This window comes from Sinohyriopsis cumingii, chromosome 8 (assembly GCF_028554795.1).
Source record: "Sinohyriopsis cumingii isolate HCF-2022 chromosome 8, ASM2855479v2, whole genome shotgun sequence".
NCBI lineage: Eukaryota > Metazoa > Mollusca > Bivalvia > Unionida > Unionidae > Sinohyriopsis > Sinohyriopsis cumingii.
This window is the reverse complement of record NC_142968.1, coordinates 4,249,650-4,263,809: the sequence shown is the minus strand read 5'-3', so window position 1 is coordinate 4,263,809 and position 14,160 is coordinate 4,249,650. Positions and strand designations below refer to the sequence as shown.

Sequence of the window (14,160 nt, the reverse complement as noted above, 5' to 3'; positions counted from 1 at the left end):
AAGAACACATGAAGGATAACAGAGGACGCACAACTAAAGATCATAATAAAAACCCAATTTACCTTACAACCACGTGAGCTACACACATATCAACAAATGTTTAAGATTTATAACCTCTGCCTATCCTAGGTATACAGTTACAAGAGACCACCGTCATTAGATTTATAAAACATAACAGCATAATCTAAACTAATAAATCTCCGGAGTGTGCAGTTTCTGCCACAATCACATAAAGCCCATACCAATCGCTTATAGGCTTAACATTCGCCTACATAATCTATTAATCTTTTATGGGTTGATGTATGTAAACGTTTCTTGGAGTGATAGAGACGACTGTAAACCCGAATGCACAGTCCATCAGTTTAAAGTCATTCCTGAGAGCCCCGACATACGTTTGCAAACAAGTAACCCATTACCGTCCTTATACACATAGCGGAATGTGTATCATTATTATGAACAAAGAAAACCGTGTACTGTCCAAATTCAACAAAGGCAGCCGTTCATCCTTTTGCACACAGAAAACCGTGTGTCATTCCATTGTATACATAAAATCTATACACACTTAAACCCGTGTATCATCCTTATGTACAAAGCAAACCGTGTGTCATCCCTATATATACATAAAATCTATGCACATTTAAACCCGTGTATCATCCTTACGCACACAGAAAACCGTGTATCATCCTTATGCACACAGAAAACCGTGTATCATCCTTATGCATACAGAAAACCGTGTATCATCCTTATGTACACAGCAAATCGTGTGTCATCCTTGTGCACACATAAAACCGTGTATCATCCTTGTGCACACAGAAAACCGTGTATCATCCTTATGTACACAGAAAACCGTGTATCATCCTTATGTACACAGAAAATCGTGTATCATCCTTATGTACACAGCAAACCGTGTGTCATCCTTATGTACACAACAAACCGTGTGTCCTCCTTATTTATACAGAAAACCGTGTATCATCCTTATGCACACAGAAAACCGTGTATCATCCTTGTGCACACAGAAAACCGTGTATCATCCTTGTGCACACAGACAACCGTGTATCACCCTTATGTACACAGCAAATCGTGTGTCCTCCTTATGTACACAGAAAACCGTGTATCATCCTTATGCACACAGAAAACCGTGCATCATCCTTATGTACACAGAAAACCGTGTATCATCCTTGTGCACACAGAAAACCGTATATCATCCTTATGTGCACAGAAAACCGTGTATCATCCTTATGTACACAACAAACCGTGTGTTCTCCTTATTTACACAGAAAACCGTGTATCATCCTTATGCACACAGAAAACCGTGTATCATCCTTGTGCACACAGAAAACCGTGTATCATCCTTATGTACACAGCAAACCGTGTGTCATCCTTATGTACACAGAAAACCGTGTATCATCCTTATCCACACAGAAAACCGTGTATCATCCTTATGCACACAGAAAACCGTGTATCATCCTTATGCACACAGAAAACCGTGTGTCATTCTTGTGCACACAGAAAACCGTGTATCATCCTTGTGCACACAGAAAACCGTGTATCATCCTTATGTACACAGCAAACCGTGTGTCATCCTTATGTACACAGCAAACCGTGTGTCCTCCTTATGTACATAGCAAACCGTGTGTCATCCTTAGGTACACAGCAAACCGTGTGTCCTCCTTATGTACATAGAAAACCGTGTATCATCCTTATGCACACAGAAAACCGTGTATCATCCTTGTGCACACAGAAAACCATGCATCATCCTTATGTACACAGCAAACCGTGTGTCCTCCTTATGTACACAGCAAACCGTGTGTCCTCCTTATGTACACAGCAAACCGTGTATCATCCTTATGCGCACAGAAAATCGTGTATCATCCCTATGTATACTTAAAATCTATACACACCTAAACCCGTGTATCATCCTTATGTACACAGCAAACCGTGTGTCATCCCTATTTATACATAAAATGTATTCACACTTAAACCCGTGTATCATCCTTACACACACAGCAAACCGTGTATCATCCTTACGCACACAGAAAACCGTGTATCATCCTTATGCACACAGAAAACCGTGTGTCATCCTTATGTACACAGAAAACCGTGTGTCATCCTTATGTACACGGCAAACCGTGTCATCCTTATGAACAGAGCGAAATTATTTTCAGCACAACTAACGTCACGAAAACGCCAAAAACCGAACCGAAGCATACCAAATATGTAATAAAGAAGTCAATATTCGTCGTGTGACGACCTTACTCATCATGTTGCTCAATTTCAATTTAGGGAACAAATTATGTTATTGGAGGTTACATGTATTGTTGTTTCAATGTTGTTCGGTTGACGTTAGATCGAAGTACATTTGAGATAGAATACACGAGAATCGCGTGTCTTCTGGCTGAACTTCAGTCATATACATGATAAATGCCTTAAGGTGTTTCTTTTATAAAAATTATAATCAATGGAATTTCACTCAGATATCTTCATTCCTAAGATTTACTTTGGTCGGTTCTTTTCAGTTTCATCTTTCTTATTACCTTTATGTTGTTTTAATGTAGCGTCTGACCCTTTTTGTTTTTATTATTGTCCTTTCATCCTAGAACTGAAAATGTCATTGATGGATATCTGACACAACACAGCTGATTGACAGTAGATTGCATCTAACAATGACGTCATAACCGTTAATCATGACATATTCGGGCAGGTTTTGCCTAGTTTGACCTGTGAGTTCTTGTCATGCAAATTGCACTCAAAAATAGGAACTTGTAATTTTATGAGTAGTGCTTTTCTTTTAGTTATGCCTACATCCGGGTAGTCTCTAGCGAGTTGCAGATGACAGTGTGACGAGTTAGGCCAGACATTGATCTTTTGGCCGAATGTATAATTTCTTTTTCTCAAAGGGCAAAGAAAATTTAAAAGCCAAAATAAGGAAAGAACACCCTCGATCTTCGCAGCAAGTTTATTGCCGAGTCACATTTTTAGGGCACTCGTATCTAGTAACTTACAGCAGACGGCATATATCTGTTGTTGTTGTCGTGGGGTTTAACGCCATTTTTCAGCACACGATAGGCTATGCATGGCGGCCAGTATTAATGGTGGAGGAAGAACCCTGGAAAACCACGGGAAGAACCACCGACCCACGAGAAGCTACTAGCATGCTTTCTCACATATCTGCATTTGCCGAATCCTGGCCTCGAACTCACGCAGACAGAGGTGAGATGGCAGTGATCCGTAATGGAGAACGCTTTAGAGAGCACTCGGCCACTCGGGGCCCCCAGATATTTGTAAGTTTAGTGACTTAATGTTAAAAGTGAGATTAGAATCGTAATATGGTTTGGGTTTTATTGTTGTTATCGAAAGTTACTCATCAGGTTTACTTCCCTCTCAAATAACAATAGCGTTCGTAATCGGTTTGCGGTGAGAAAACGTCTGGGTGGGCACTCGGCATTGACTTTCGGGCTCAAAGTTTGTTTCTTCTTTTTTCATGTTCCGGCAAACGTTTGCACACAGCTAATAGCTTACATTTCCTATATTACATCCAGGCTGAACTCGTGTCACCTGTCTTCTCGAACCAACTACAGCACCTTCATCACTGCCTCTATATAGTATCCACAAATGCAAATAGTCATTGTCTATAGGTCATCCTACAGAGAGTGTCAGAACGTACATTGAATTTATATTATTTTCCTTAGCATCATTTGTCATAATAAGATGCCTACATTTTTATATACACAGCTGTAATACTGTAAACATCAGTTAGGAAATAAATACAATATTCTTCTCACTTTTCATTTCTGGAGCACTGCTGATGGTAAATGGATGCCATTCGTGGGTGGCGATTGCTGGAACCTGCAAGTACACATAATCCCCAGGCTGGAAGTTGAAATTGGGTGGTCGACTAATCACCAAATGTGTCACCTGTAATAACAAGTAAATCATCATGAAACAGATATTTATTAAGTATATATTTTAAAAACTATGTATATATGCTTGTATAGGGTATGATGCAAAACAGCAGCAAAAAAGACCCCTCTATACTCGGATTTTACCTACATATTTCTTTATTCATCATCGATTAAACCAGGGGTCTCACAAATTCAAACCACCCTGATGGCCGCATGGGGTCATTTTCAATCGTTCAAGGGTCGCACCACCAGTATTTTCTCTCATGACACCTTGTGACGCCAATCATTTTTCGAGCCACATGATACCGCTTGGTAGGCCGCATGCGGTCCACGGGCCGCGTGTTTGAGATCCCTGGATTAAAAAGTTCTGAAACTCACTGTTTCTTATTTTGGCAGAAAGGTACGTTATAAAACGCATCCGAATCTTTTCTACATATTTTTCAAATATACAATTTGACACTCTTTGAATTCTAAGAAAACAGCGTTAGCAAGGGAGTATGGAAAACGTTTGATTAAACTGGTGCGTGGTTTGGCCCTGTTACCAATATTATATTTTCTGACCAACAATTAGTACACAGAAGGTATGGTCTTAGCACACACGACGACGGTAAAGTAGGAACAAAGATATCAACCTAATGTCTGCCTTGTTCCTTCAATGTATACAATATGGGTTTTTCTGTATTCTTGCATCAATCGAGGAGAAATCTCGGTTGGTCTTTAAACGAAATCACGTGATAATAATTTGTGTCGTTAAAAGATGGCAAGGCAGTCATGATAATGAAACAAGACCCGCCTATAAACAATCTAGAATTGTTGGGGGTTTTCATTTTATTCCACTGCACAACAAGTATTAAACCATACCCTTTACTTAAGTTAAACATTAAAATCTTTCTCATCAACACAGACGGGCAATTTTAAGGAATAAATGAACGAAGACCAACCTTAGATGGTAGCAGATTGACCTCCTCTATGTACGTGTTTCCATATCTCGCCTTCTTGATGAACTTGGAGCGGCTTATCTTCTCTAAAACAAATAATACACCAGGTCCCAGGAACCATTTCCAGAAAGAGGGTCCGTGAAGGATGACAAGGATCCAAAAGGGAACGTACAGCATATGGGTCCAGTAGAATACCTAACAAGAGATTCAAAATGTCAGATCAAACACATTTATTAGGTTTATTGCTCGTGGCTTTACTCGTATTATTCGCCTACCTTAAAATGAAACTTAAAAGTCAACTAACCTGTCATGGAACTTTTATTTTAGTTTAGAAAATAACAAACGAGTAAAGTTTGATCAAAAGATAGAAATGATCGGTTAAATCTTAAAAAGGAATTCTCTCTCTCTCTCTCCGTGAGCTTGGCGCTCGGCATTTAGAGGTTAGTGTTAGGACTGGTCGGCCTGGTGTCAGGATAATGTGACTGGGTTGGACATCATGCTACATGTCTGCGGCATGATGCCCCGGTGTTAGACATCACCATAAACTGTCACACTGCAGACATTGCAGCCATATGACTGACAAATTGTTAAAGCTACGTTGAAAATCAAACTCTGTCTCTGTCTGTCTCTGTCTCTGTCTGTCTCTGTCTCTGTCTGTATGTCTGTCTGTCTGTCTGTCTGTCTCTTTCCATACATTCGAGTTGAGTTTATCCAGTATGCCATGACAATTATTATCGGAAAATAAATAACAGTTGGAATTTGCAGTACCATTTTGTTCTTATTTCCAGAGTTTAGCAATCCCTTGACAATACATGGTTTTCAGGAAATGTTTCATGGAATAATTATAACTCCAAAGGATTTATAAAACAGGTAAACTACGCTATTCGTTTCTGTGCATTTTGTACTACATCAGCAATGCATGGTGTGTTTAGACTAAGAACAAAATCGAAACTTATTAATCGAAAATGCTGAATAGATTATGAAAATTATAAATTTAAACAAAACAAATGTTTGAAATTAACCCATTGCCAGAAATATATAATCCCTTGTTATAAGTATGATTTAACCCAAGTGCTGTATCAGATTCCAGCTGTTAGCAGTGACAGTTGACCAGATCATTAATCCCAGCATTCTGAATATCTCTTACCAGAGACTGCCAACATGCTCCATTTTCTTGTTTATCTTCCCATGGCTAACTGATCCTGAATAAAGCACAAATGTTAATTTAATTAAGATCCCTTATCTCTAACCCTTACTAAAGCAAGAGCTGAGTGGTAGAGCAGGCAGTTTTTAGTTGGGCTTGGTACTGCAAGCAACACTGGTTTTCTAGTTTATTTTACATAAAGTTGTAGGACCCTTACATGGTGTTGGTGTGGCCTTTGAACCCGTTTGTAACACCTCCTTTCATAAAATCAAATTGAAACCAAATATGAATTATGTTCATAATTTAGTCTATCTAGACTATTTGAAGACAAATATTTGAGTGGTGACAATTTCATTTTGTTTATTTAAAGCAGTTGTCGGTTACGTGACCCACATCAAGGTTTTATGTCCGTCAAGCTTCCAAATCGCATTTAAAGTCACTTGCAGATGTACATATCGGCACGTGTTTTGGTTTCATTGACGTATACAATATATTAAGTCATTAGTTCTGCTTTTGAATAAAGGCGTCAGGGCGTCGTTGCTATAACTATACCTGAAAATGACCTGTTCTTCTGACAAACGGCATGGAACAGATGACCATAACTATCAGGATAAGGACCAAAAGCCATCCCGTGATAAATGCCGACGCACCGACAAAGCCGACTCCGGCAACTGTTGTAAAGAGAATGTCCGCCATTCCTATACCTGTAGCTTCGGACACGAGAGCTGAAAAGATATAGTACGTACGCTGATTGATATGTAAATAAAAGTTGGACAGTTAACATAAAAATATGGTTCCTCAAATGAGGAGAAAAATTAGAAAGTAAATCAAACTAGAAAAATATAAAAACTAGCTTTCATTTCCAGTCACTGTTCAAATTCTTTATGGTAAAAGAGATAACGTTTGAATTTTTTAAATATAACACAGTTTCGCTCATCTTCGAATCCGTTTTTTATGCACTAAGTTAAAGATCGGTGAAACTGTAAGCCATTCTTGCAAAAGGTCTTCTAGTCGGTGAATAATGTTAGTAACACAAAAGACAATATATCCATATTCCCATTATTAAATTCGTAGGTTCATTTAGGTTTTAGTTTACTGGTTGTCATGACAGTAAAATTGTTTTCCAAAGAAGAAAGCGGAATATTACACATACCTGCATTTCCGATGTGACAAGCCGTGTGTATGACAGTCCAAAAAACGATGAAAACTCCACACATCTTATGGAATAAAATATGTTGGTCCAGTGGCAAAACATTAGCAATTATTGTCAATCGCAAGTATGTCAGACACTGCCGCAACATTAGCACAAGTACAAACATGCAGGTAAAATTTAGACACATCCCTGCTCCACGTGCCACTATGATGCAACCATTGCTAGTCCGGTAGTTGTAGGCACCCAGAATGAAAAGACCGATGTTCATAAGCACAAACCAAAAAAAGAAAATGACTTTTCTTAGATTATTCCGAATGTAGGACCAAGTAAAGTAACGATGGGTGCCTTTTTTCGTTTCCTTGGCCTCCTCCTGTGGCTTCAACCATTGGGCAGCACTGCAACAATGCAATTACTATTATTATTATTATTATTACGAGTAGTAGGAGTAGTAGTAGTAGTAGTCAGCTGCTAAGATGTACCAAGGCTTGCAAGTGGTTCATAAGCTTAGAATGGTTTTCAATAAAGAAAAGTAAGAATATATGCAATAGAAGTTGATACGGGGACCCATTTCCAACATGTCTTGCTGGAGCAAGAGAGGTAAAGTGCAATACTTCAACACAAAGCAATAACTCCATAGTCATAGTAAAGCTCTTCCATTCTATAGATCATCCGGGATAAAGCTGCAGTGTTTAAAATTGTGTATAGGATGGCATGATTCAGTTTGACAGAGTGCATAATGTATGATTTCATTTTACCAACCAAACGTAGGATATTATGGATCATTGTAGGTGAAGGATTCGAGACATTTATCCATTTTGGTCAGTACAGTTCTGAGAGATTATCTGAAGCCATAGATTTGCTTATACTTTCAGGTGTAAGATGGTCTCGACCAGTTGTTCTTAATACTGCAGATTTATCTCCCTTAAGTTCAGTACCAAGTATAAAGTTCCGAAACAAATTACAGCATGTGTAACAAATGCATACATATAAAGATACATGTAGGCAGAAACACACACACGCACACAGACGCGGACACATACAAAGCTGATATGTGTTTGTATTCAGTTCACTGCGTAAGGAAATCTGCCCAAGCAGCAATTCGGGAAATGTTGACAAAGTTTATATACTGTTTACCTACGGTTGCTTCAAACAGGTTACATTTTTCGTTTAAGTTTCTTTTCGAATAATTACATAAAACGGAGTTAGTTATCATTTTTAAGAGCCAATTTTAGTTTTAGAACAATATCAAACGAAGAAACGTTTTTATCGTAACATCGTGTATAAACCTTTGAAAAACTTTTGATTTATATATTTAAGGAAATAATAAACTTTACGAAGACATTTTTTCATGATTAAATGAAGGTTCATCGTTTGTCTAGCTGCCAAGTCGAAAAGGTGAGAACATGTAGTGCTTAAAGCAGTCAAATTATCGAAGCCTGGGCAGATAGCAGACGTTAGTTTACTTATTGACAGCATGCCAAAAGAAAAAAAATGAAGTGAAAGGAACCAATTCAATTATATGAAATCCGACCAGCAAACATAATTTGAAACCCTATATATTTTATAAATGTATCTTTTAATATTTTTTGTTTCTTTATGATTTAAAGGAATCCTATTAGGCAGGCCATTTTGAGTTTTTCCAGTGATTAAATGTTTCCAGTTCCAGTTATTAAATGTTTCCAGTGATTAAATGTTTTCAGACTAACTACACAACTCCCAAAAAGGAAACAGAAGCTGGTTCTTGGAAAATGAAAGTACATAAAAGAGGGCAAATTATTTATATTGTGCATGAACAGAGGTCATATAAATTGGCATCAGTTTTGAGATACATACAGTTTCTTCAATTGGACACAGTGGGTTTTGATTCTGTTGTAAGAGTATTTACCCAGTCTAATGTAACACTTTCTATTATGCAAAGTAATCACTTGACCTCAGGGTTAGATTCAGCCGCGGGTTACGCAGTTTACACTTCGTCAGTCTGTAAAGAAATGCCAAATGCCAAAATTATCTCCTGAAAGCAAAGACTTCGTGTAACTCAGAGGAGCGTCAATATATATATATATATCTTATTTAGTTATATAATTTTACAAATTACTAACCTAATTGTCAGATTTTCTAACAATCCGGGGTGTTTCGCAAGCTCTGCATTGAGCTCTTCGAATGTGATCGTACCGCTTCCGTCTTCGTCCGCGCTTTCAAATAGTGCATCGGTAAGATTGTCCAGATTCTCCTCTGTCAGTGAAAGAGAGCTTTCTTCCATGCAAGATTTTAGAACCGTCCTGAGTTCATCTATATCTATTGTCCCGCTACCTGCAATCAGCGCAAGAGGATTGTGAATTAAATGCTTGCATAAGGTTAGGCTGAAAGGATCTAAAACCGGTCCGAAATAAAACTAATCAGAAGAAACATGACATCAGATGATCTAAGTGTCTGTTCCTTGTGCTTCTTCTCAATGTTCTAGTGAATGATAAACCGTTGGATTAACTTCTACTACATGTTCTAAATCCGATAGCAAGGATAATAAGAGTAAATGCCCATGCCTTCGATTCGTATATGTTTGTTCAAACCTATTGTACATAAGACTTCCAATATGGAATCAACGTTCCAGGTAGCGAGCAAACTCTCAAGAAATATCTGCAAATAACATCTATCTGCATCATGTTTAATACATACACATTACAGAGTTTTATGCTGAAAAATTATAATTTTAAAATCTAATTCATTACCATCAACGTCATATACGTTGAATAGAAATCGTAGTTTCATCTCAGGGGACCCCTTTGTGAGCGTGTGCAATCCATCCATAAGTTCCTTCATTTCAATGGAGCCACTTCCATCTTGGTCAAACAGTTTGAAGCATCTCTCAGCAAAGAATGACTGAAAAATAATGGTTATATTCTTCAATTAATTAATTGTCTTACATTTTTTAGTGTTATGTGTCCAATGATGGCCACCTGAACCAGGAAGTGTTCTTCCCGCTTTCAATGTTGAAGATAAACTGCTGTTTGTAATCGTAGAACTCGAGTTTAAAAGGAAACTTTTAGAGTTTATCATCTTCGCCCGTTCTCATTTTTTATTAGCTACAGGTACCCATCATACGTAACCCCTGGGTGTTATCAGAAAATTTAATTCCGAGCCTTGTTTGGTCTTTCTTCGCATATGCAGATTCCATTCCATCATGTTCTTAGACTTTCATAAAAATTGGATTTGTTTGAACACACGTTACTCTTTAGATTCATGCGAACCATCCAGAGACGATCAAAAAATATATATTTTCTTCCTAATTGTAATATGTAGGACAATTAGTTTTATGTAATTCCAGTAAATATCTGGAACATGTTTAACAGTGGTCGACTATTTTGTTCATATTCTCCGCCTCTTTTCAGTTCAAAGAACATTCCATGTCGTTAATGGTTGATAGATGGATAAGCATGAAACCGGTATGATTTACTCGTGACATATTTTATGTAATAACAGGAACATTGTCAGTGGCGTTATGACCGGATTGCAAAGCATAATCTAATGAACTGAGCTAATCAAAAAGACATCAAACAAATTAATTGATTCTGGAAAATCGGTTAAAATTGACCAAAATTAGGTCAACATTTAACTATCCCCAATTTCACACAAAACAGTATTTCATGACTCATTGGAAGTGAAGATAAGATAATTTAAAACTAGGAACAAACTCAATTTACGGTCTAAGTTTTGAGGACTGACAAACAAAATTAATTATTCTATAGGCCAGAGATGCTTTGCCAAGCAAAACAAATCCCCATTAAATAACTAAATAAATAAATAAATGAATAAAAAAATAATTGTTTTTAAAATTGAATGCTCGTACCTTTTTTAGTCCGAGCGCGTACACAAACTTCCCCATAGTGATTTGTCCGTCTTGACCAGCAATTCGTTTGAACTGAGTCTCCATAAACTTCAACCATTCGGTATCCTCAACACTGTAGTCATAATGAGTATTGCTTTAAAGGAAGGCTGTGATCTCTCTCTCTCTCTCTCTCTCTCTCTCTCTCTCTCTCTATATATATATATATATATATATATATATATATATATATATAGAGAGAGAGAGAGAGAGAGAGAGAGAGAGATAGACAGACAGACAGACAGAGAGGGAGAGAGAGACAGACTAACGGACAGACAGACAGAGACAGACAGAGAGAGAGGGAGAGAGAGAGTCTTAGGTGATTTCAGTAAGAGATCTACATAGGATTAGGAGGAGGATGAAAAGGATGATGATGAAGGATAGATGGATGGATGGATGGATGGATGGATGGATGGATGGGTGGATAGATAGATAGATAGATAGATAGATATAAATCGATAGATAAATTAATTAATAAATAGATAGATTTATGCAGGTAATTAAGAACGGCTGCAACCATTTTTTTAAACATCAAAAAATAAAAAGACTTCTCTTGAGGAATCTGTTTCGCTCCCGTTATGACTGCGATTGAATAAAAATATTTCGAAAAAATTGCAAGGTCTACGACTCGGTTTCTCTGCATTATCATTATTGCTGTTTTAGTTTATATAAATAATATGTGCGTTTATTCAGTTTATTGGTTAAATGGATTGTGACGTTTATATCAAAATTGTGTTTTCTGTCATAAATAAAAAATGAAAAGCTTTTATTTAAATTTTTATTTTTTATTTTTTCATGTCTCAAATACGACTTTGTCCTCCATGATGTTTTCCTTTCCCTGATTATTGGTCGAGTCAGTCGTTATTTAAGATCTGATTTAGTTAGAATTAATAAATAAATGTATTCTTTTCTAATGTCATTTATAAATTTCTTTTTTCTTTTTTTTTTCTCTTTTTTCTTCATTTGTTGATTTATGTAATATCTAGTAATTTTCGATCTAATTTCAACAATTTTAGTTCAGACTCGTAATCAAAGGATCGCAGGTTCAACATCGGCCCTGGCACCTTCAGATGTTAAGAAAGGCAACGGGCACATCGAGAGTTTGAGGCCCCTAAATTATACTGAAATTTCGAAATGGATCGAATGCCAAAACTAGCCCATATAATTTACGATATAAAGATTTAAAAGACAACTAAGTACGCAAAGAAGTATATTTATTATTGCCTGAATTGTTTATTCTTTTTAAAATACGCTTTTCGAGGCCCCTTAGGGGTTTAGGCCTGGGCCATATTGCCCTCTGCACCGCTTCCTATGAATATGGTGTACTTCATATATAGCGATGTACATGTATAATATACTAAAATAGGACAGGCTGATATAACATTTTCCTATCAAAAGCGCCAAGTAATTGCGGACATGTACTGGGCTACATTGTTACTATACTACACATTTAAACTGTTTCAATCCATGTTAGATCTACACTGTCATATTGCACTGGTTAGCTCCTAAAGTTTGCGTAACAATATGGCGAATTAAAGAAAGTATTTTTTATTCATGAAGTGACTTCTGCTAACGCACTGGCTGATATAATTTCTCCCACGGTGAATTACCACCACAGTAACCCTGAGGGAAGGCGAGAGATCATGACAGTATACAGTGGCGTCACTGGGGTGGGGGTGCGGGAGTGCGGACCGCACCGGGTGACACCATCAGAAGGGGTGACACCAAAATGACTGTCTATAAACTTTTTGAATTTTTGTGCAGAAAGGAGGTCCATGGGGTGACACCATGAGTTACCGCACTGGGTGACACCAATTCTAGTGACGCCTCTGACAGTTTAGATAATTCTGGGAAAAATACAAACTGCTCCTTCGGACATTCATATGTAAGTGTATATTAATTTAGTACCGTAAAATCACTACTTCAAAGACTCGTCGTCACTTTCATTTGAGACCAGACTTGCAATTGCGCCCTGACATTACAATACTAGCACCTTCAATTTTAATACCTAAAATTATAAATGTATGAATCAATGCAAATATAAATTTGTAATCTACTCAGAGATAGATCGACAAGCATCATTTATATTTAAATCTCCTGGCACCCCAATGCACCCACCCCCACCCCCGCGGGAGTCGATTATCTTTATCTCTTGTCGTTATCTTGTTTTATATAAGTCGATTGCGAAATCTTAAATGTTTATGTCTAAGTCACTGTATTGAAATTCAGTAATTGCCTGCTCGTCTGTTCGTACACAGAGAAGAAAAACTATTCAGAATAATGGAAAGGTTAGAGTGAGAGAAGAAAAACAAATGTAACATGAAATATCCACATATCTGATATATTATCTAAGTGTATTTGTGCTGATGGTTAGTACTCCGATTTCGATTCCTTTGAATTTTTCTGATTCCGACACCTACTAAAACCTACTTTTATGTATAATACTTACTTGGCGTACACATTATGTTTGTTTTCTAACAGTTCGGTGATGATTACGGGATGCTGGTCTAAAGATCTCACATTATCTTCTGTCCGCGCATCTTTCCCAGCTTCAACACGTTTTCCATCTACAGTATTGTTGTCAGATTCGTGAGAAACATTGATACCATTTCCGGTCTTTATTTCTAAGTTGATGCTCGTAGAATCAATTTGATCTTCGAAAAGAGTGTCTGTGTTCTTTTCCAAGTTGTCAGGCAGTGAATGACAACTTATGCTGTCAAAGTTATCATAGGGATTATATTCTGTTGTGTCCAGTTTTACATCCATATCGTCATCTGGTACGAACGCGAGGTTGACGGTTCCCTCCGTGGACATGTTGTTTTAATCTGAATTTGCTGCTGCTGTTGATAAAGTTAAAGTTATTTTTCCGTTGAGGATTTTGTGTTTAAAATCCTTTGTCTCTCGTGTGCTGTGTCAAACAATTGTCGACTTCGTTCTCTGAGAAAAGACAGACGAATTAACCGATATTAGTCTTTAAACGAAGAAGATATTTTGTACTTTGTATTCTTCTATCCACCTGGAAAAACAAATGTCATACCTGCATTCCCACTTTTCTTGTAAATATCGAAGAAAGGAAGGAACGATTAAAGTAAATAACATTGGATCTGATTATTTTCTCATCTCTCTCTTTTCCTCCTCTAATC

At 37.3% G+C, this 14,160-nt stretch overlaps 1 protein-coding gene across 1 annotated transcript in view; it reads right to left on the bottom strand.

Moving 5' to 3' along the window:
• The window catches only part of LOC149792875 (NADPH oxidase 5-like), a 30,876-nt gene extending 17,045 nt beyond the window's left edge, over nucleotides 1–13,831 (bottom strand). Inside the window, exons 1-8 of the mRNA XM_089968917.1 lie at nucleotides 13,467–13,831; nucleotides 10,982–11,114; nucleotides 9,864–10,014; nucleotides 9,237–9,447; nucleotides 7,138–7,532; nucleotides 6,537–6,709; nucleotides 4,844–5,035; nucleotides 3,783–3,915 (exon numbers count right to left, since the gene is read on the bottom strand). Coding sequence (XP_089825043.1) covers nucleotides 3,783–3,915; nucleotides 4,844–5,035; nucleotides 6,537–6,709; nucleotides 7,138–7,532; nucleotides 9,237–9,447; nucleotides 9,864–10,014; nucleotides 10,982–11,114; nucleotides 13,467–13,831 — 1,753 coding nt within the window. The remainder of the gene's footprint in view (nucleotides 1–3,782; nucleotides 3,916–4,843; nucleotides 5,036–6,536; nucleotides 6,710–7,137; nucleotides 7,533–9,236; nucleotides 9,448–9,863; nucleotides 10,015–10,981; nucleotides 11,115–13,466) is intronic.
• Between the last annotated feature and the right edge of the window lie 329 nt (nucleotides 13,832–14,160).